The sequence below is a fragment of the Platalea leucorodia genome, assembly GCF_965183815.1.
Source record: "Platalea leucorodia genome assembly, chromosome: 4".
NCBI classification, from domain to species: domain Eukaryota; kingdom Metazoa; phylum Chordata; class Aves; order Pelecaniformes; family Threskiornithidae; genus Platalea; species Platalea leucorodia.
In genome coordinates, this window is record NC_138826.1 from 126,263,892 (window position 1) to 126,286,783 (window position 22,892).

The 22,892-nt window shown below is 52.3% G+C and overlaps 2 protein-coding genes across 8 annotated transcripts in view; one reads left to right on the plus strand and one right to left on the minus strand.

The window, feature by feature from the left end:
* Positions 1-1,857: 1,857 nt before the first annotated feature.
* ANKRD16 (ankyrin repeat domain 16) lies at positions 1,858-22,266 on the minus strand. 3 transcript variants are annotated; one of them, XM_082309260.1, is made up of 9 exons: positions 22,142-22,266; positions 20,128-20,475; positions 16,792-17,012; positions 12,855-12,897; positions 11,667-11,775; positions 9,846-10,007; positions 6,621-6,699; positions 3,726-3,927; positions 1,858-3,438 (listed from the first exon to the last, which is right to left on the minus strand). In XM_082309260.1, exons 2-8 carry the CDS (start codon positions 20,463-20,465, stop codon positions 3,767-3,769), a joined length of 1,113 nt encoding a protein of 370 aa, XP_082165386.1. In that variant the 5' UTR covers positions 20,466-20,475; positions 22,142-22,266; the 3' UTR covers positions 1,858-3,438; positions 3,726-3,766. The 3 variants fall into 3 exon arrangements, with proteins under 3 accessions (XP_082165386.1, XP_082165387.1, XP_082165388.1); XM_082309261.1 differs by lacking the exon at positions 22,142-22,266 and adding an exon at positions 20,565-20,988; XM_082309262.1 differs by lacking the exons at positions 20,128-20,475; positions 22,142-22,266 and adding an exon at positions 17,430-17,530.
* Positions 22,267-22,372: 106 nt separating this feature from the next.
* FBH1 (F-box DNA helicase 1) overlaps positions 22,373-22,892 on the plus strand; it is a 32,052-nt gene continuing 31,532 nt past the window's right edge. For 3 of the 5 annotated variants that reach the window (XM_082308642.1, XM_082308645.1, XM_082308644.1), the window contains exon 1: positions 22,416-22,549. The gene's annotated coding sequence lies outside the window, so the exon portion shown is untranslated. Of the gene's footprint in view, positions 22,550-22,892 lie in introns of all 5 variants that reach the window. The other 2 variants (XM_082308643.1, XM_082308641.1) reach the window with 2 other exon arrangements.

A 22,892-nucleotide genomic window follows, 5' to 3' on the forward strand; every position in this document is an offset into this window, starting at 1 on the left:
ATAAAAAATAAAAAATAAAAAATAAAAAATAAAAAATAAAAAATAAAAAATAAAAAATAAAAAATAAAAAAAAAAATAAAAATAAAAATAAAAATAAAAATAAAAATAAAAATAAAATCTTTGTTTACAGGGTGTTGGTGGAGGCTGGGTGGTGCGGAGCGCTCGGCGGGAGAGCACGCAAGGAGTAAGTGACACAGGCAGTGACACAGGCAGCGAGGCGGTGACGTGATCTTGTCCGGGAATCGGGACAAACCTTCTGCGCCGGGCACAGAAACACCCGCGAGCGGGTGTTCAGGGACGCTTGTTTCTGGCGGCCAAGCAGCGGGTACAGGTTTTCCACCTCCTCGCCGACACCTGTGAGCATCAGACAACCATCGGTCTGCGTTAGCCACCACCACGAACCCCCGTCGGACACGTCAGCGACGCACAAGCAGCTTGGGATGGGACGGACGGCCTCGTTGGCCGCTGCAGGTTGGCTTGGAGGACTCGAGCGACGTCTGCGTGGCGGTACCTGCGGCAGGAATGTTGAGACCGGCCTGGGTGGAGGATGAGCAGGAAGATCTTGGCTGTGGAAGCAGCAGAAAGCAGGAGAAGAGATGGAAGAAGAGGTGGTGGTGATGCACCGTGGTCAGCAGGTCCTCAAGCTCTTGGCTCGTTGGGTTGAGAGACAACAGCCAGAAAATGAATCCTCGTAACTCACAGAGAAGGGAGGATGGAGCGAAAATCACCGACAGGTACAAAAGGAAAAGCCCGTGAGATGTGACAAGGATGCAATAGCTGCAGTCCCTCGTCCTCTGTCATCGCAAGGAAAGCTGGCCTGACCGCCCGGCACGAGCGTCTTGGTGCTTGTGAGGTTGGGGGGGGGGGGGGTTGATGGTGCAGCCGCCAGAGCAAAATCAATTTTATTTAAAACTAAAATGCCTTCCCTTTCGGTAAGGTCTCTAACAGCGTTGCAACATCATTTCATAGAATCGTTTAGGTTGGAAAAGACCTTTAAGATCATCGAGTCCAACCGTTAACCCAGCACTGCCAAGGCCACCACTAAACGATGGCCCTCAGCACCACATCCACCCGGCTTTTCAATCCCCCCAGGGATGGGGACTCAGCCCCTGCCCTGGGCAGCCTGGGCCAGGGCCTGACAGCCCTTTCCGTGAAGAAATTTTTCCTAATATCCAACCTAAACCTGCCCTGGCGCAGCTTGAAGCTCGATTTCCTACCTATCCAGACGCTTCTACTCACCCCGGCTGTATCTCAGCCACATCCTACAGACGAAGGCACTGGGTCTTCTCCTCCGCGGCTGCAGGACCAGGAGCGTTTGCAGGGTCCCCAGCGAGCGCCGGTGCCGAGGGTGGAAGAGGTGGCGTAACGGGAGAGCGCCGAAAGCCGTGCACTGGCTGCCGGGCTCCGCTCCAAGCTGCCTTCAGCGCCGCGTGGCACGGAGCCCGGCTCCCAGGCTTCCTCCCCGGGGACCAGGCGCCCGCACCGTCTCTCCACGTGAGACGGCTGCCGGGAACGCGACGGGGGTTCGCACGCACGCAGTCTGGCGCTGCCGAGCGCTTCTCAGCATTTTGCAGCATGCTTCCGTGGACACAAAGGTGTCCCGACTCCTTGCTCCTACCTTGCAGCAAGCAAGCGACAGCAAAAACAGCAAGAAAGACAACAAGGGCTCTTCCCCGGGCTAATTTTGCAGTCATAAAGCTGAATCCACGTTCCTTTTCTACCTGATCATCTGTGATGACAACAGCCGGTTTGTTTCTGTGCATCTTTTTTATTGCCTGAGGGGCAGATTTAAAAGAAGGGTAAATAAAAGACAGCGCTGGAGATGTGCCATTACGCCTCGCTCCCAGGCGGACAGGCCCTCTGCTACTGTCCAGAAGCCTTCAGAAATGGTAAAGCACCTTCAAAATCATGCAAATTCCCTTTTGTGTTTTCAAAGTGTTTGCCATGGCCAGGAAAGCTAGAGACGGACATTCAAAAACCTTCTCAGTTGCTTTCTCATAAAAGCTTAGACTCACAAGCAATCTGAGCTCGTTAGCAGGGATATTAGGAGGAAAGAGCTATTTCACGGCTTGCTAAAATCATGAAAAATGGGAACAAAGCGACCCCTTGCATTTACCAGGCTGCGGTATCACTGTGCGGAGGCCAGGGCCGGATTTATAGAAACATTCAGGATCTTTAAAGGAATAAAGCCACTTCCTCGCCTGCCCAGGGGCTGACACAGCTCCCATCACCCTGCACCGTGAGCGCCTTCCAGCATGAATTTGTTTTTCCTCCCTGGTGGAGAAAAATCTCCTTCACAGATGGAGAAACGAGACAGGGAAAGACTGGCAAAAAGCAGGTCTTTGCAGGCATCTTTAAAAGAATCTTAAGATGCTACCAAGCCCTGCTTCTCCTCCTCCTCCTGCAAGCTATCAGTCCCCTCTCGTGGCTCCCCAAAGGATTATCACGGCAAATTCTGCTCCGGGGACCACCGGGTGGGAATTTCTCACTCAAACAGAGCTCAGCATCATCTTAAACCCACCCGGGAGCACGTGGGTCGCGCATCGAACCATGACGTGAGCACCACGGCTTGGGCAGTGCCAAACCTAGCTCGCTCGCTCAGTTATAGGCCTGTCGGATTTTTAGCATCTGCTATCGCCAAATCCGCAGAATCCTGTTGTTTTTTACCTCTTGACATTACATACAGACAGGGGCGTGCCATGTTTCTATGCAAAACCAAATTTATAATTCCAGATGGATACAAATAAACCAAACAGCTACAGTAGCTCTTACCTTTATGCGTATTCCAGGCTGTTAGAGACTTACTGGCTACATTAAAAATTAAGCTATTTCCCTGTACGCTTCAAAGAGCAGGATTTTTTTCTTTTTTTAAAGTTCATTGGTGGTGAGAAATGCCAAGCAAGGCTGGCTGGAATAACAAATACCTCTTTCTCAGGCTGATCTAAAGACCCTTGGTGTCACTGCAAGGTTGAGGTCTTTGTATTGATTTCAGCAGGCTTTGGGATCAGGCTTGGGCCACAAAAAGGACGTGAGAGGTCGATGCAGCTTGAAGACTCCCCGCGCTTGTCCTCTGCAGCTCAAACCTGATGAAGGAAGAGTCACCAAGGGCTCGCTCACACTGCACCGCGCTCGGCCTCTCTCAGGGGCTATCGAAAGAAGTGGCCACTTAAAGCAACTTAAGAAATTGGTAGAGAGCAGGTTCATTAAGGGCTATAAAATCAATGATCCAGGTGTATCTTCTCCTTCAGGATGTCCACGGTATGGAAACGTCCCAGCAAGAGCGAGGCAGGCTCCAGGGGGTTCAAGCCATGCAGGTCGCCAGAGGTCATCGAGCAGTGGCCCATGAGGCACCTTCCTTGAACGGTTTTACTTCAGGGAGCTGCGGCCTCAGCTGTTTGGACGTGCTGGGGGCTGCACAAGAAGAGGTGAAGTTCAGCCCTGAAATTTGGAAGTGAAAGAAGAGCAGCCATGAATTTACAAGGACGGGATCAGTACAGGAACGTGACAGCCCAGACCCATTATGTCCATTATCTTTTTGAGATAATCCTGTTTAAAACATGCTTTTCATGCCTATTATCTTTTTGAGATAATCCTATTTAAAATATGTTTTCTCCTAAATGTATTTCCCCAAGTGGTTTCTCTGCTCAATCCTTGGGCAAAAATTCCATCATTTTAAACAGGTGTTTGCCTAAATCTGAATAGTCGTTAAGCGATAACTCACGTACCACGCTGAAATGAAACAGGCTTCTCTTTTTCCCATTTCGTCTCACGTGCTGACGTTCGTTTCCTGGAAAACCTGGATGACATCTGGCTTCCTCGCAAGCTGCTGTGCCAGCGTGCCCGTGCCATCCGGGGCATCCTGCAGCCCGGCACAGAGCAGGATCCGTGCGGCGGCCGCCTGCTGCCCAGCACACGCTGCGTGCAGGGCTGTGGGGGAGACAAGATGTCAAGGCAGGAGCTGAGATCGCCGGGTGATTCCGGCCTCGGCCTGCTTCAGATGCGAACATCGGATTCCCAGGGAAGGAAACCGAGTCAGCAGAGGGAACGCATCGAGGATGAAAAAATGCCTTTTCCCAGTTGCAACACCCAGCCAAGCAGCTGCGTGGTGGTGCAGCAGGGCTCAACTGCTGCAGCTGTGTGTATCTACAGCAAGGATGGGACGCCTAAACCTGCCCAAGCAGGGGACGCGTCCTCTTCCGCACCCAGCCGTGCTGGTAGAAGAACGATCAGCCCAGCTTACCCCAGCTATTACCCCCATCTTTCCCTCACAGGTTATTAGTCCCAATCCATCGAGCGGTACTAACCTGGCTGAGCCAAAGCTAACCAGGTTTGCAAACCTATCGGGAGTATTGAAGCCAACTTGGTTCATTTTGACTGAGTTACGGCCAGGCGGTGCCCACAGCAGGAGGGGGAGGCTGCGGGACAGAGCGGGCAGAGCAGAGAAGTCCTCTGGGCTTCTTATTGCCCTGTGTTTGGGGTGGATTTAATAGTGACATGGAAGAGAGGGGCTTGAAACTACTCTGGATGTGACCTTTCTGGGCCGGGGCTCCCTGCCAGCTCACTCCGGGATCAGGGAGTAAATCAGAAAGGTTTCCATGCACTGCATACAGCAAAGAGCATCCCACAGGCGGAGGCTGAAATACCCCAGCCCAAGCCCCAGCTCATCCCACAGACCCCTCCGACAGCCAGCACGTTGATCCAGCATGGCTCCACACAGTTAGGCAGTCCTGTTACACTTGGCTTGTGCAGCGGGGTGAGACAGCCTTCTTTTCCTGGCTCGTCACAGACAACACCAAGTTGGGTGGAAGTGTCGATCTGCTGGAGGGCAGGAGGCCCTGCAGAGGGCCCTGGCCAGGCTGGGGCGATGGGCCCAGGCCACGGGGTGAGGGTCAGCAAGGCTCAGGGCCGGGTCCTGCCCTGGGGGCACAACAACCCCAGGCACCGCTGCAGGCGTGGGGAGGAGCGGCTGGGAGCTGCCCGGCGGGAAAGGGCCTGGGGGTGCTGGTCAACAGCCGCCTGAACATGAGCCAGCAGTGTGCCCAGGTGGCCAAGAGGGCCAGTGGCATCCTGGCTTGTATCAGGAACAGTGTGGCCAGCAGGAGCAGGGAGGTGATGGTGCCCCTGTGCTGGGCACTGGTGAGGCCGCCCCTCGAATGCTGTGCTCAGCGCTGGGCCCCGCACCCCAAGGCGGCCATGGAGGGGCTGGAGCGTGGCCAGAGCAGGGCAGCGAGGCTGGGGCAGGGGCTGGAGCACAAGGCTGGGGAGGAGCGGCTGGGGGAGCTGGGGGGGCTCAGCCTGGAGAAGAGGAGGCTGAGGGGAGCCCTCATCGCTCTCTGCAACGGCCTGAAAGGAGGCTGGAGCCGGGGGGGTCGGTCTCTGCTCCCCAGGAACAAGCGATGGGACGAGAGGGAACGGCCTCAAGCTGCGCCAGGGCAGGTTTGGGTTGGGTATTAGGAAAAATTTCTTCATGGAGAGAGTGGTCAGCCATTGGCACAGGCTGCCCAGGGAAGTGGTTGAGTCCCCATCCCTGGAGGTATTGAAAAGCCGGGGAGATGTGGTGCTTAGGGACATGGTTTAGTGGTGGCCTTGGCAGTGCTGGGTTAACGGTTGGACTTGATGATCTTGAGGGTCTTTTCCAACCTAAACGATTCAATGATTCTAACCCTGCACAGGGATGAGTATCTTTTACGCTGAGGGTCATTAGCTCCTGCTGCAGGCTGATGTTGACCGTGAGGCATCCCAATCCCCACGGACAATTCATGTAGGACACTTTGCAGGAGCAGAGTCTGGGTGAGAAGCTCCCCAGGACGCAGTGACACTAACACCGCAAAGGTGCCGGGGAACGGGGCAGCCAACGGGCGCAAGGAGCCACCATAAACGTCCCAGGGCTGAACGAGTTCAGCAGAGCTCGAATTTACTCACTGAGGGGGTGGAGGGAGAGATCGAGAGATACAAGACTGTTCAGGCTCACCGCTGAAGCGTGTTATTAAGCAAACCCGATGACTGGGTAAGTTGCCAATTTTGGCAATGGCTGAAACCATTTATATATACCCTTTTTTTAAGAGAGAGATGCTGATGCAAGAGATGCCTCATACTCTCACGCTGGGAATGCCAACTCACTGGCATTACTATAGCAACTATATTTACGTTCAAGCTCTCTGTTATTTGCTCATAAGCAATTCCTAGGCAGTTTGCTAAGGAACTGAGGCTTAAGAGCTTGTGCAACCGTTGTATTTTTTTTGCCCACCCTAACTGTTTCAAATTGGCTAATTTCAACCAAATTTGATGGCGAGGAGGCAGTATCAAAGATACCGAGCTCCCGAAAGTTTCATGCAAAGTAAGCAGCTGGGTAAAGAGAAACATTAGCATCTCTATTCTTCCCCCAAGGGAAAGGCCCCAGCGCAGGCTCAACCATGCCATTAGACATCAGAAAGTCCAGCAGAAAGAGAGCCAGTGAATGAACGCGGCAAAAAAAAAAAAACAACCCCACACTTGCATACGTGCATCTGGCATCCCCTTGCATGCTCCGCAGCACGGGCTGCTTTGGAGGCTGGGCTCCTGTTGCTAAAGCGCACTCTCACTGTCATACAGAGGTTGAACAAATAGCTCGGCAGCCTTACCGGAACGGCTCTTCCCGTCCTTCGCGTGGACATCAGCACCGAGGGACAGCAGCGTCTGGATGGTGTGCACGTGTCCTTCCTGCAGTGGTGAGCACAGGCACGTGAATTATTTATTCAGAACCAGCTCTACACAATTTCTCACCTTTGCATTTAGCAGAAGTAACACAGGCCTGAAAAGAAAGGAGGCTGCAAGCGATCTGTCCCTGACTGCGTATGGCACCTGGAAGGGCACAGACAGGGATCCACGCTGTCACGGACAAACCTGGGGCTACCAGGAGCTGCTCCAGGCTCCAGAGGACCTTACAGCGGCTGGAAATCAGGGTCGGCTGCCTGTGGCAGTGCAGATCGAGTCCATTAGCCAGGGATTGCCCAGGCACAGCAGACACGCTGCCGTTACCCTACAGGAACTGGTCACAGCAATGCCACCAGGCACCTTCTCCAGTCCTCCCGCTGGCAGCTCCTGAGAGGAGTCAGAGCTTGGCCCTCGGTCAGCATGTCTGCACGCCTCACGTGCCCCTGGCAGCAATTTCGACCCAGAGGCTGAAAAAAGGAGCACGAGGCATCCCAGGAGCATAATTCTCTCTGCGAACATTTAACATGATGTTTTAAAATCAAAAGTGTTCAATTAAGACCCATAGTGCTTCAAATGACACTACGGCGCAGAGGTGTCTCTGGTGGTGGTGGTGGTACAGCCAAAGACTGAGAGCGGTGCCTCGGCAGGGCAGGCGTGACAGACACACAACCCAGTCCAGATCCAGGCAGGTGGATCTGCTTTTAGACAACTGTAGATCCCATATCATCTTCCTGATCATGGTAAAAAGATCCACCTTGCACAGCTGGGACCTTGAGGTGTGAGGAATTTGGAGGATTGTCTCCCAGCGCGGCTTTGCTTTCGCCGGTGGCTGCAGAGGAGTTAACGCACGAACGACCTCTGACTTACAACTGGGTGACACAACCTAAAGATGTTTCTTAATAGCAAATTAGCACACTAATTTGTCAACTGATCTTTTCCGCCCAAGTCCTCGCCTCCAATCAAGTAACTCGATTAAATTGCTTTTAACTTCAGCTGGCCACAGAGCTGTAGGATCCCTGACATTTTTACAATTACAATTTTTTACAATTACCTTTCATCATTGGCAGCTGGCTGTTTGTCAAAAGGACTAAACGTCAGCAAAAAGCCGTGCGTTTTCCCACACTGTAAATTCACTTCAAGTACCACGGGGATCTAGAGTTGCTCTTACTGAGCTGTATTTCAGCTCAGAGAGCAGAACCTGTTGCTGATGTGAATTGTTGCGCATCTGCCTGCAGTACCCTCAGGCACCGGCGTTTCCTGAAGGATTACTCCAGTATTTGTAACGCCCCGTGAGAAGACGCAGAACACCACGCTTACACGCCGTCGCGACCCACAGTGTCCTCTATCTTTCCTCTGCCGGTAGGCAACTTTAAACGCTGCAGAGGAAAATGCAATACAGCCCCCACACTCCTCCTCTCTGCACAAGCTTCTCCGTAAATAAATCCTCTCTCCCTCAATAACACGCCTGATTTTGTAATTACTTCTTCAATGCAATGAATTAGCCTTTGTCGTGCGGCATGAGAATGGAAGGCCCTTATTTTTATCCCCACCACCCACTCTTTTCCCCCATTATCGTACGACTCAGCAGCATCTTCCCCCCTGCTCAAGGCTCCCATTTCCCTGCTGCACGCACACCCCCTCTCAGTGGCAAAGACAGCAAGCCAGGAACTGCTTTAGCTGCCACAGCCTTGGCAGCAAATTGAGTTGAAAGCGTAATTTGATTTTCATGTATTTATAAATGCAAAGTAATAAGAAAAGAAGAAAAAAAAAAAAAAAAACCAGCAGCCAAACAAATGATGCTGTAAATATAAAGTGACACTGAGCCTCGGGAAGGAAGAGAAACCCATCAAATCGCTCCCCAATCAGCCACTCGCCAAGACAGAGCTGGGATCTTCTCCAAGGCACATTATATTCCCCAATAGCCTTGCTGTTAAACGTACCCTTGGCAACCAAAAGGGCTTTCAACATGGTTTCTCAGAGCATGAGGAAGGGAAGCTGGGAGAAAGGCCTCCTTTGTGGGAGCCAGCAAATGCCACGGCTGGGTCCTGCTGGAGGAGAATACTGTTGCCAGCACTCCCAGTAAGTGTCATTGATGCTTTTGTAGGAGTGGGGCGCTGGGATGCTGCTTCGTTCCCACTACAAGTCTAGACCAGGCTCTGAGTGCTGCGTGTTAAAGCTCATGAGGTTTAACACGCAGGGATCTGAGCAGGGACCTTCCCTTGCTGCCAGCTGCCGGCACGCTGCACACTGTGGTGAGCCAGCACCAAGCAGGAGGAAGGCAGCAGGGTCCCAGGAGGGATCCTGGTCAGCGGCGAGGCTTTTGGGATCTGCTCTGCGCTCCCAGGGAGCGTCGCAGGACCTGCAGCCCACCAGGCCCCACTTCCCGCACAGGCGTGAGATGGGAGGAGGAGAAAGCTCAAACGACTCTAACTGCCTGGAATTCAAAACAGCTCCTGTGCGAAGGACACAGATAAGCACCGGGGAGCTCCCTCCGCTTTTCCACCTCTCCTTTCTCACGTCTGACCATGGGCAGGCCAGAATCCGACCTACTGGGACAAAGAGTTGCTGTTTCACAGTACATCAGCCATCTTCTGTCCAGCAAGCTGCTGACATGGAGGCTGGCCACTGACCCGCCATGACCCAAACCGCCAGGGCTGAAGAAAGACAGAGAAAGAAGTCTGAGCAGCGTTTCATCCACGTCTCCTCTGCCAAGTCAGTGAGAAGACGCTGGTCAAGAACCGTCACAGCTCATGAACTGTTGGTACCTACAGCTCCCAATAACTAGCAGGATGGACTCCCTTCAGGTATTGCACTTTGGTCCAAAGGCAGCAGACTGGAAGAGTAACGCTCACCAGAGGTGTGGATCAAGCCCTGCATGGCCAGCGCAGTCAGCGGCGTGGGCAGAAAAGTGGTGAACAGAGCAACTCGGATACCCAGCACCACTCTGCAGAGAGCTGGACACGCTTAACGAGGGTCTAAAAACCATTAAACAGGGTATGGGACTGGTCAGGAGCAGACAGTGACAGACGATGAGCTAGGAATGTAAATCCTCCATCAGTGGCGAACATCTAAACCAGCTTGTTTTAGATGCCTGCCTGTAGCACACCAACTGGCAAAGACTTTGTAGAGGAAGCCTGGGAACAGGAACAAACCTTGGCTGCGTAGTGCAGTGCTGTGAGTTGGAGGGCCGTCGCTCTCTTGTTGACATCGATACCCAGCTCAGAGACTAGGAACCGGATGGCTTCATCCTGGGCCGTGACGGCTGCCCGGTGCAGAGGCTGAGCGCCCAGCGCGTCCACGGCTGTAGGGCAAGCCTGGAATGGGGAGGAGGGAAAGGGAAAGCAATGAACAGCCTGGCCAAACCTTCAAGGGCGATCACCAGCCCAAGCAGAATCGTGTCTGCTGGCCACGGTGACGACAATGAACACATGGGATGTCACCAGCAGGACTGGTGCAGTTGGTAGCACCATGATTTGCAAACCAGAGCCAGCTCTCTGCTGAGCTTGTTAAGTGATAAGCAAAACCAGCGCCAAAAAAGAAGAACCAAGCCCCTTCTCTCTTCAGTTGGAACACATATGACGAGTTTCAACTCTTTAGAGCAGCAAGAAACAACCCATGTCCAGCCTCTGTGCTGGTGGAGAACTTGGACAGAGGTAGAGGGAGGGAGATGAGTGGATGACCTCATGAGATCTCTTCTGTGAGAACCGCAAAGACGTAAAATCAAGAAGGGTAACAGAAGTAATACACAGTGCACTCATCTTAAAAGGATATAATCCAGCCTCTTGAAGTCTAGTGGGCCTGACTCATGGCTTTATAAAACCTAGAAAGTAGCAACATTGCCATTAGCGTTTCCAGTGCTGCTTCATGGCAGTAAGCCAGGGCACCACAACGAGGAAATTAAATCAACTATTCCATCTTTATTGCCTGAAATGTGAGGCTAACAACGTAAGCAAACTTCACAAATATTTTATCCTGTAAGGGCCAGATGAGCGAAGACAAGCACATGAATGTCTCCTCAAGTCAACAAGTATCTGCGCACACGAACACAACCTGCGCATCAAACCGTCTCTGCTGGGTGAGGCTGCGTGTTCCAGCTGAGTGAGTCCAAAGCCTGGGATCTTGAAAAGCGTGGTACCGCCTTCCCATGCCCACTCCGTGCCATGCTGGGGCTCAGCTGGCCAATTCAACCTGCCAGCGTGGCACAAACAGATTCACTGGTTTTCCCATGCTAGCTTTCTGCTAGGCCAGTGAGCTGCACCAGTTCAGCATGGTGTCCGACAAACACCAGAGCTGGGGCAGGGGAGAGGCAAAGTGAGGGCAAAGTAGGTGAGAAGGGAGGCACAACCCCACCTCCGTGAGAATCAGCCATTAGGTGGGCTCCAACCATCTCACATCAGTTCAGCAGTCAATAAATAACGCAGTGGTCTGGTTCCTGCTACGCACAGTTGGCTCTAATGACATCCCTGTTACGCCTTGTGTGTTGGAGGAAATCGGAGATTACTGGGAGACAACACGGGAGCAGCAGCTGCCACGAGAGAGGGAGGCCGGAGATGAGCTGCAGCCGGCGCAGCCAAGCGCCTCCGTGTTATCCACGGCGCTGCCACGAGAGCCTCCACGCCGAGCCCTGGCACTCCCGAGCGCTGGTCTGGGCTTTGCCACAGCTGCCCCTGCAGCGCTGGGCAAGTCCTGTCCCCTCCTGCCACCGCCTTGTGTCTCCATCCCCCTTCACCAGCTATGGGGACATATCCCTGCCCCTGGGTGAGATCTTCACCATGAGCTGAGTCCTGGCGGCCTTACTCGGCAAAATTTTGCTCATCTCCAGGGGGAATTTGCCTTTTTTCACAATTCACTACTTTACAATTTGGGAATTTGCTTCTTTACAATATGGTTATGGTGAACGAACACGTGGATTGCCTGTTCTGGCAGTTCTAGGTCGGGTCCTGGAGGAGGGAGGTGAGGTTTTTGGCACCTACCTGGTGTTTTTCCAGGAGCAGGCGGGCAATGTTGATGTGCCCGTTCTGGATAGCATCCATAAAGGGAGTGACTCCACATTTGTCTCTGCTGTCAGGTTTGTACTGGCATCTGGGAGAGAAGACAAAAGCCAGGACAGAGCTGTTGGCGGCTCTACAAACCCTTACTGCACCAGTTGCTTTGCACTGGTGGAGCAGGAGACTATCAGCGGACGGGATGGGAAATGGCAGATATAAAGCCTGCCCGTAGACCATGCATAAACCTGTCTCAGTGCTTTATGGCTTGGGGTACAGTCTGCTGGGGTTTTTTGGGCCAGAGATCTGGTACTCAGCCAGTGCAGCTTGCTCGGGCTGCAGGAAAGCCAGGGCTCTACAGATCATTTATATTTCCCTTGCCCCCTGAACAGAGGATCTCTAGAAGGGGTAAGGCGTGCACTGGCAGAGAGGAAAACCATATCTTCATGTAACACCACCACACAGAAAATCAAAGCCCATAGGTCTCGCTCAGGTTAAAGCTCCATTGAAATGAGAGAAGACTGAATTAAAATTGAAAGCTTGGCCCAAATCACAGGGCTATGTTTATGCTGGGCCAAGCGCAGACAGGAATTAACAAGACTGGGACGAGTCGGCTAACGGGAGCTGTGGCTAGCAGCTGCTGCGATGCCCGGGGAAAGCTGCTCCAGCCCTGGCAGCAGCGGGCAGCGCTGATTAGGAAGGTAACAGGGTCAGGATGACAGGGCACAGGCTGATTTAAAGCCGCTTCACTGCAGTCTCTCTCCTGAAAATAAAGCCTGGAGGCTGAGTCCAGCCTGGAAGAGCTGGACCCAGAACCAAGCTGCCAGCAAACTGTTTTGTTGTTATCGTATGGCCTCGGAGACATCGGAGGCAACGGGAATGAATCAGCACAGAAAAGGAGCCGAGTTATATAACCGGGGTTTATGTCATAGCGAAGTCAGAGCCTATCGGAGCCCATCCGGAGAGCGTCCTTGTCTCAAAGGCCCCTAACCGGCTGCAAAAAACCCGGAGGAAACGGAGACGGCCTCGGGATCGCATGCAGGGCAGCTGTGCAACCTGGCTTCCCGAATGGCATAAACGTCCTTTGTGTCCGGGCGGCTGGAGCGAGCCTGGCGGTGGATGGGAGGCGGGGGAGAGCGGGGAGGCAGAGGCAGCGCCGGGAGGAAGCTTGCTTACCGCTCCAGAAGCAGCTCCACAACGTCAAAACAGCCATGCATTGCTGTGAGAACGAGAGAGAAGCGCAGGGTTAATTTATGTTTTCATGCCACCGTCCGCCTACGGTGAAACATAATCAGGTTTCTGACCCTTTTGGCTTACTCATCATGTGGGAAGGGGTTCCAAGAAGCTTTAAATACAAAGCTTTCGATTTTTTTTTTTGGTTAATTAAAACATTGTCTCCAGATCTCGAGCCTTCCCTTCCCCTGATCCTATAGGAAAACACCAGATAAAACAAGGAAAAGGCATGCATATAGGCACCGTTTGCCTCTACCTGCAGAGTGCATGCATGAGACCATACACGCAATTAAGCTGAGACAAAGATCTTTTCTTGCAAGTATTTGTTAATCCCTGAAGTGAAATCTGTGAGAAGCAAAACGAACACAAAGCAGAGAGCTGGTGAATAGCTGGATGGCATTTCCACCCCTCCTCAGCCACCCAGACTACCCGTCGCTCCCATCTCATCATCCTAATGAAGCATCCTCACCCAGACAGCATCTCAGAGGAAAAACAACAACAGTGGGGGAGGATCTGAACATCATGCACTGAAATATTCTCTATTTTTTTTTTAAAAACACGTCGTATTACAGCAATGTAAGGACAGCCTTGATCTGTTTTTTTTTTTTTCTGCAGGTCGTTTTGCAAAACAAATGAAATACATTAAAGAAAAAAAAAAATCAAACCAAGCCTGGAGCTGCTACATCAGGCTATTTACTCTGTGAGATGGAAGAAGGGCCCCTGGCAAATCTTTGTTACCAGCAATAACCTTCAGACACAGCTGCACAATAGATGCTCTCTGAAAGCCCAAGGAGGGGTTCCCATCCTCCCAGATCTTGGCCAGTTTGCTCCTGCTCCCTGCCCGTTTATCACCCCTTCACCTGAGCTGATGTAAATACAGGCAGAGCCACATTGTGAAAAGGATTTTCGAAATGGAGGCTTTTAAAAACAAACAAACAAACAAAAAAAGCTATGTGAAGAAAAAACACCCCAAGCAACACGATTACATCCTTTAGCAGCAACAGAGACACAAGAAAGCTGCAGTGCTCAGATCCACTGTTGCATTCCACTTCCTCTAATTACATCTCCTCCGCTCTCTTGCCTCAGGCTACGGATATATGAAGCAGCAAAGCTTGAGGAATCAACCCAAAAAAAAACCTGCATGGAGTGGGGGAGAAAATTACCCATCATCTATCCAGGGATAACTGTGCCAGGAAGCCAGCTGGACTGGTCACGGGTTAACGTGCTCATATCCACACCCTTGGGATGTAAACTCATTGAGATGGCGGTTCATCTTGACGTGATTTCCCCCGGCAGCTCCAGCATCGTCTCCGGCCCCTCGCCCGTGCCCCCGCCTCAGGAGCGGTGCCTGTGTAACTGGGTTACGTGGTGGTGTGCGTGGGGATGCTGCTGGCACCAGCACCCACCCAGCAGCAGCCCCCAGCATCACCTTGGGTTAAAATTATGCCGGGGGCGAAGGTGGTTTAAGCAGCTCCAGCCCTTCCCGCTGCCCAGTCGCTCCTGCACCGGCTGCTGCTCCGCCAACGTGTGGTCCAGGGTCTAACCTGGATCGGTAAAATGCCCAGAAATCAACCCAAATCATGGGTTGATGGCTTTGCCGTAGTGAAAGTCAAACACAGGAGGCAACACAGAGGTGGAGACACCTCAGTGAAGCAGTGAGAAGCAGGCACTGGATCCCACCGTCGCTGTCTGTACCCCCATATCCCAAGCGCTACGAGGCAGCGAGGAGACTTTAAGCTCAAGGTCAAAAGCACCCTTTTTCCTCAGGACAGTCCTCACCCTGCTCCTGACCCTGTCCCCACATCCTCAACCCCCAGATCCCAACCCAACAGCCACCGCTCTGCGGGGAGAGGGCTGAGAGGGGGCTGCGAGCCCAGACATGGAAACACAAGACCTGGGATTGAGCAGGGACAGGAGAACGCGCAAATAAACGAGGATTAGCCATTTCTCATTCAGGCAACCCGCTCTTTGCCGCCCAGCCTGAAACATCAAACAACTCATCAGCTATTTTTCATTCCCAGGTCAAGCACAAGGACTAAGGCGCAGCCAATGCCCCTGGGCTGGGACTGTCACTGCTGATGAGCACAGTGCGGCAGACAGGCGGCTACTGAGGGACGGAGAAGTAACGGGAACGACAGCCAAGGAGCGAGAGACCCAACAGATTAATTACAGCACAGCAGGGGTCTCCTCGCGATACCTCGGGTCTTTCCGGAGAGTCGATCCCTATTACATTCTTTGGGAAATGAGTTTAGGTAGCCGCAGCTTTGAGCGGTGGCTCCCCACGCTCATCTCTCCTGAGGAGGTGCTGCCGAGCCCTGGGACGCAAAGCCTAATCCCCGCTCAGGGATGGGGCACGGTTCAGGTTCAGGGCAGCCACCACCCTCCAGCCCCGAGCCTGCCCCACAACGTCACCCTGACTTGGTGTCCCACACCTCTCCCTTCACTCACTCGCTCCCTTCATCCTGCACTGCATCTCTGGAGGGCAGAGTTAAGGGGATTTATCTCTGGGAAGACCCATGCTTTACCTGCACAGGTCTGTGGGTAACCAGACCTGATATTCTGTAAGGGGTAATGAGGCATGGCGGGACAAACTTAATTCTGCATTAACATATTTTGGGGCCATTCAACTCCTTAAGGCTCAGAGGACTTAAGTGAGGCACACCTTGTGCATCGTTCATAAATTAAAATGAATCACTCCCCCATCTTAAGGATAAAAGAGTCAGAAAGCCAGAAACCAAATCCAAACTGCCTCTGGGTCATCGTTCAGCTAACTGTGTCCTTCTGCTCCCCACCGTGCCTACAGATGATGTCTGTGGTTCCTCCAACCAGTTCACACCCTTTATATGTCCTTTTAAACCAATGAAAAGGGCAGGGTGGGGGAATCGGACACGAATTCCCAGCAGAGACTATCCTTTTCCTTTGCGGAAAGGCACCCTGCATTTCTCACCACTCAAGGCTACCTTCTTAAAAGCAACATGAGAATAACAAAACCTGTGATGCTTCTTCTGGAGGTTGTACCTAGAGACCCTACGGTTCTCCAGATTTGCCACAATGACCTAACCCACCAAGCGTTTGGACAAAAATGGATCATTTTGAGACATACGTCTCTTACAAAAACCGATGACGAGACTATAAACCAAACTGGTAAAAATGCCCATCAAAAGGCAGATCCCAAAAGGTGCCTCTCAGCACCTGTTTTAGTTTTAGGATTTTTAAAATGCCAGGATATGCTTGGAGCCTTGCAGATTTTCCAAGTGCAATTCGCAGCTCTATACGCCGGCAAGGAAAAGCGTTATTGCAGTGTGTTCTGAGCCGTGGGAGCTTGGACGCATCTGTCACAGGGAGGCAGAGATGGAGACGAACACCCTGGTCCAAGGAGGCCAAAGTCAGTGGGTGATCACGAGCGCTCCTGGCGCAGATCCACCACTCCCAAGAGAACATAACTGTCATGCACCACGAAAACGCACTTTGAGTACAGCCAAAATCCAGTGAAATGGGAACTCGGGACCCTCCAACCTCACAAACTCAGCCTTTGGCACATCGTTAAGAAATATCAAGCCTAATTCTTGCTGTTTATTTATGTGAAAGCAACTAAAACGAGTGTCTGTCCTGAGGTGAAACCCTGCAAAGATGCAGCAGAGCACTGGTAGCAGGCTGAAGTTCAGAGAGGTGAGCTCCCACTAATGCCCACCACTAGCCTCTTTTCATTTAATTTCAGTAACCTAACATTTAACCATTTCCCTGTGTTTTTGTGTCAAGATAAGGTCACACTTTGCTTCTCCAAACTAAACGTGAACTGAAACAAAGCCCCTTTCTGTTCTCCGCTGCCACCACAGCCTGCTCTTCCAACGTGCCTGGTGGCAATGGGACCCTCTTTTACCTGCTGTGTGCAGAGGCGTTCTCATTATCGTGCTCTCCGTGTCCCAGCTGCTCGGGGACACGTCCAGCAGGTACCGGAGGACCTGGGGATGGCCCTCCCGGCTCGCGATGTGGAAGCAATTCCAGCCGTCCTTGTTCTTCAGCAGAGGGTTGGCTCCATGCTCCACGAGAGCTTTGATCACCTCCAGGTTTTGCCTGGTGCAAGCCATCATTAGGGGAGTCCTGAAAGAAAGAGGAGGCAGATGTAATAGCCAGCGACACAGCGCCGTACGAGCCTGGTGGCTTTTGTTCTAAAATCGGAGCTTGAAGCATGATTTAAAATTGTCTGTAGCACCAACTACCCTGTCTAATAAAACGTAGTAGCTCAGTGCCGGCTGTGGTAAGCCAGTCAGAAGGAAAACTGATGTGCTAAAACCACTCTGAGGTAGTAGGAAACTTTGCTGGCTAAAGGAAAAGACCTTCTCCAAGCCCAAGGATAAATTTATCATCTCACCTGTATTCGGATGCTTTGACTGAGGCTCACCACGCGCTGCCTATGGACCGATGAGGTTTTACAGCACTGTTTTTTCATGTGGGTTAACAGGGGTCTGGACTTTTGGGGACTGTTGAGACAGAGCTGTTAACCTCAGCGTTTCTTACCCCAGTCAGGCAGCTGTGGCTGCAGGCAGCAAACCACAGACAACTCCGCATCTCCTGGCAGTAGGGCATGAGTGTACCAGCAAATGACACCCTGGAACATTTCTGATGTAGAGCAGCTGGCCTGAGAGCGAAGCTCTTCACAGTTTTGTCCTGTTTCACATGTCTGGGAGCAACCTTTGATATTTAAAAACATTTTTTACAAGCTCCCCAGGGGAACAGCATCTTCTCCATCCCACAATTTCCGAGCTGTGCCTTGCACGGATTGCGTGCGTGCTCCTGGAAAGCCAGTGGGTACATCTGACAAATAAACACGGCAAACAGCCCATCTCGCTCTGCTTTCAACCCCAGACCCAGCGATGACCACCTTTTCGCACCTATAACCCACGCGCTGCGGATTAACAACCACCCCAGCTCCTGCTTGGCAGCAGGGCAGGTTCACCACTGAGTTTCTCCTCCCTGGTGACCCGTTATCTCCTTGCCCATCCTTCCCCGCTGAGGACCAGTGTGGTTGCTGGATCTGTAGCCTCCTTTGGAGGAGCAAGCCCAGAGCCATCAGGAGGCAGGCGTTAGCCGAGGGTTTATTCGCAAGGCAAAGCGTGGGTAAGTCGAGGTGGTGAACCCACAGACACCTCCCGTGTTTGGCTTTACTTAAGTGACTAATTTCACCGACCTCACTAGCACCAACCCCTATTTTCCTTAATTACCACATTATAGAACAATAACAGTTTAACTGCTGCGAGTGGGAGCTGCGTTCTCCATTTTATCTGTTTATAAACTTCACCCAACCATCGAGCGCTGGGTGCGCGCACGGATCAGACAGAAACCTCTGAGCTTTTCCGGAAAAGATGAACGCTTCTCCAGCACGGAGAGGGTTTATCTCCTCTTCACCAACCCACATACGTCAGCTGGGAGACAAAAAAAACCAAAACCCCTCCATTCCTCATTCAGGAAAAGCTGCGGCACAAAAACTTCCCACTGCACAAGGAATAAGGACTCCTGGGCCTAAACTGCAGGGAGAGAGATTTGGCTTAGACATTAGGACAAATGCTCCAGTTGTGAGGACAGATAAGGACAAGAAGAGAGTGCTGAGAAGGGAGATAAAATCTCCATCGCTGGAGATTTTTAAGAAGAGATTAGACACGCATCTGCTGGGGATGATGGGGCAGAGCCGAGCCTGGAGCCCCGTGTTTCCTGCAGCTCCGTTTCTATACTGTGCCTTGGAGCAGCATATAATTTCAATGCAAATGAGACTCTGTCCGAAGCTGGGACATGCGCTAGCAAGCACGTAGCTCCCCGGTTTTAATCCGTGGATGGAAGGATACTGCAGGCCTATCAAAGAAAACCAGGCTCGCACACGCGTCTGCACACAGCTCACGAGATCTCTGCCTCCCTCTGCTCCCCCTGATGTCAGCGCGATGGTGGCACAGCCTCAAATTACGAGGACTGGGATGCTGCCTTTGTATTTGTGTTAGTTCAGTTTCAAAACAACCTCCCCGGGCTTTAATTTGTGGGCTGGGGAGAATCTTTGCTTTCTTTTGCAAAGTGGTACACAGAAATCTCCCTCCCCAAGAGGAGAATCTGATATTAATCAGGCCTGCTGCTTGCCTGTGGATTAAGCTTTATTTTTTATTCCCAATTCTCATTCCCTCACCATTTGCTTACGTGTTACCCACGTGGCAGGCAAACAAAAGCCCTGAGGAAATCAGTTGTTTCTTGGGTTGCTGAGGCTGTTGTTATTACATCAGTAGCAAATCTGACCTGAGAGGCTCTGTTTGCTGGGGGAAAACAGGAGTAAAACTCACTTTTTATCTTCTTATTTCAGTTTCTGAGGACTGGGACACAAAACATGAATCAGCATCACCGATTCCCATCAGACAGGGGAATGGGGAAGAACAAATCGCTGCGGATGAAAGCTTTAAATTGGATCTGCTAAGGAAGCGGTAACTTACAACTTCTATGATAAACAGGGGAGGAATCAGTGATAGGGCTGGAATTTAGCCCAGCAAGCCAAGCATATCCTGGGCTGCATCACCCACAGAGTGGGCAGCAGGGCGAGGGAGGGGATTCTGCCCCTCTGCCCCGCTCTGGGGAGACCCCCCTGGAGCCCCGCGTCCAGCTCGGGGGTCCTCAGCACGGGAAGGACATGGAGCTGTGGGAGCGGGGCCAGGGGAGGCCACCGAAATGCTCCGAGGGTGGCACAGCTCTGCTGTGAGGACAGGCTGAGAGCTGGGGGGGTTCAGCCTGGGGAGGAGAAGGCTGTGGGGAGACCTGATTGCGGCCTTCAGTACTTAAAGGGGGCTTATAGGAAAGATGGGGACAGACTTTTTGGCACAGCCTGTTGTGATAGGACAAGGGGGAATGGTTTTAAACTAAAAGAGGGGAGATTCAGGCTAGCTATAAGGAAGAAATTTTTTACGCTGAGGGTGGTGAAACTCCAGAACAGGTTGCCCAGAGAGGTGGTAGATGCCCCAACCCTGGAAACATTCAAGGTCAGGCTGGATGGGGCTCTGAGCAACCTGATGTAGGTGAAGATGTCCCTGCCCATGGCAGGGGGGATGGACTGGATGGCCTTTAAACGTCCCTTCCAAACCATTCTGTGATTCTAAATGACAGCTCCTGCAGTCGCATTCCCACTTTCTGCATCCAAACCTCTTTCAGATATCGCTCTGACCAGCGGCAAAGCAAGCCAGTGACCTACCAGTCTGCCTTTTTCAAGCAGTCTACGCTCGCGCCTCTCTCCAGGAGGTAGGAGACACACTCCTCATGGCCCATGGAGGCCGCTTCGTGGAGGGGTCTTTTGTAGTCGCTATTGAACACCTCAACATCCATCCCCAGCTTCTCTACCAGGTAGGCGAGGACGTCCCGGTGCCCATAGCGGGCGGCGTGGTGCAGCAGCGTGTCCCCTGAGCGTCCGTAACGCTGGCTCCGCACCGCCGGGCCCAGCGCCTCGTCCGGCCGCAGCTCGTCGCGGAGGAGGTCCAGCCGTCCCTCCTGCACCAGCCGGAGGAGCGGCCTCGGCCTCTCCCCTTCCGTCATGGCTAGAGACCTGGAAGAAAAGAGGCAAAAATCAGGATTACGGTTTCAAACAGCGTGAATACAATGGCTGCTCCCTTGGTCGGGATAAACAGAAATTACCTGTTCCCTCAGGAAAAACAGAACCTGGCCACTCCCTCCAGAAAAACAGAAAATTTCCCTCAGCAAAGCCACAAACCGGCCTCTCCCTCAGGATATAACCTGAAATTTCCTTCTCCCTCCAGAAAACCAGAAACTGGCCTCCCCTTCAGGAAAACAAAAAATTTCTTCTCCCCTCAGGAAAACCAGGAACCTGCCTCTCCCTCAGTAAAAGCAGAAATTTCCTTTTCTCTTTGGCAAACTAGGAACGGGTCTCTCCCTCCAAAAAACAAGAAATTTCCTTTCCCTTAGGAAAACCAGGATCTGACCTCTCTCTCAGGAAAACCAGAAATTTCCTTTTCCCTCAGGAAACCCAGAAACTGGCCTATCCTTTAGGAAAAATAGAAACTCCCTTATCCCTTAGGAAAACCAGAAATTTCCTTTTCCCTCAGGAAAACCAGGAACCAGCTTCTGCCTCCGGAAAAACAGAAATTCTCTCTCCCCTCCGGAAAACCTGAAATTTCCTTTTCAGTTAGGAAAATTAGAAACCGGCCTCTCACTCAGGAACACCAGAAATTTCCTTTTCCCTCAGGAAATCCAGAAAATTACTTCTCCTTCAGTAAAACCAGAAATTTCCTTTTCCCCTCAGGAATACCAGAAACCACATTCTCCCTCAGGAGGAAAAAAAAAAAAAAAAAAAAAGATGAAATCTTTTTCCCCTCAGGAAAACTAGAAATTTCCTTTTCCCCTAGGAAAAATAGAAACCAGCATGTCCCTTAGGAAAAACAGAAATTTCCTTTTCCCTTGGGGAAAAAAAAACAAATCGGCCTCTCCCTCTGGAAAACCTGAAATTTCTGAAGGAAAGGGAAGTTCTTTTTCCTTAGGAAAACCAGAACCCTGCCTCCTCCTCAGGAAAACCAGAGATTCCCTTTTCCCTCAGGAAAAATAGACAATTCCTTTTCACTCAGGAAAACCAGGAACCGGCCTCTTCCTCCAGAAAACCACACATTACCGTTTCCCCTCGGGAACTGTCAGAAACCAGCCTTTCTTTTAGGTAAATCAGAAATTCCCTTTCCCCTTAGGAAACCCAGAAACTGGCCGCTCCCTTAGGAAACAGAATTTCCCTTTTCCAGCTGGAAAACCAGGAACAGGGCTCTCCCTCAGGAAAACCAGAAATTCCCTTTTCCCTTAGGAAAAGCAGAAGTTTCCTTTTCCTCTCAGGAAATAGAGAAATTTCCCTTTCCCTCAGGAAAACCTGAAATTGCCTTTTTCCTCTGGAAAACCTGAAACTGCCTTTTTCCCCTCAGGAAAACCAGAAACCAGCCTCTCCTTCAGGAAAACGAGAAATTCCCTCTTCCCTTAGGAAATTCAGAAAATGATCTCTCCTTCAGTAAAACCAGAAATTTCCATTTGCCTCAGGAAAACCAGAAACCAGCCTCTCCCTCAAGAAAAAACAACAATTTCCTTCTCCCTCAGGAAAACCAGAAATCCCCTTTTCCCTCGGGAATACCAGGAACCCGCCTCTTCCTCAGGCTGGGCACCCGCCACATTTCCCTCCCCTCAGCCCACGTCGTGGCGGGCCGCCGGCGCTTAGCACCCACCCGCGCTCTGCTGGGGTTGTGTGACGTCACGCGTGGCAACACGCGGCGGCGTGATGTCACTCCCGGGGTAGAGCGGGTGACGATAAACAAACTCCGGGAAGGTTTCTCTCGGCCCCAACGGCGTTATCCCGCCCGCCCGCGGACGCGTCCGAACCCGGAAGAGCTGCGCCATTGGGCAGCGCCGGGTCTCCGCGCGTTCTCTGATTGGTCAGCGGGGCGGGGCGGGGCGGGGCCGAGGGAAAGGCGCGGGGAGCGTGGAGGCGGGGCCGAGCGCGCCGGGAGCGGAGTGAGCAACCGGAGGGGGGACGGGACCTTTCCCTTGGCAACGGGGGCGGCCCATAGCAACGGGGGGGCCCTTGGCTGGGAAGGGGTTAGAGAAGGGACCCCCTCTGCATCGGGGGGGCTTTGGTAATGGGGGGGCGCTTGGTAATGCGGGGGCCCTTGGGGGAGCACTCGGTATTGGTGGAGACCCTTGGCAATGGGGGGGGGGCTTGGCAATGGGGGGACCCTTGGCAATGGGGGGGGCATTGGTAATGGGGGGGCATTGGTAATGGGGGACCCTTGTCAGTGGGGGGGGGGAACTTGGTAACGAGGAGGGACCCTTGTGCGGGGACTTGGCAATGGGGGGGGGGCCCTTGGAAATGGGGGGAGGACCCTTGGCAATGGGGGGGGCCTTGGTATTGGGGGGGACCCTTGGTAACGGCGGAGCCTTGGCAATGGGGGGGGCCTTAGTAATGGAGGGGGGCATTGG

Coding starts and splice junctions, on each gene's coding strand:
- ANKRD16 (XM_082309260.1), bottom strand. CDS start 20,465: ATGACGGAAGGGGAGAGGCCGAGGCCGCTCCTCCGGCTGGTGCAGGAG. Junction 11,776..12,854: donor GTGGAGCTGCTTCTGGAGCG/GTAAGCAAGCTT, acceptor CTTCTCTCCCAG/ATGCCAGTACAAACCTGACA. Junction 6,700..9,845: donor CACTGCACTACGCAGCCAAG/GTTTGTTCCTGT, acceptor TCACCACTGCAG/GAAGGACACGTGCACACCAT.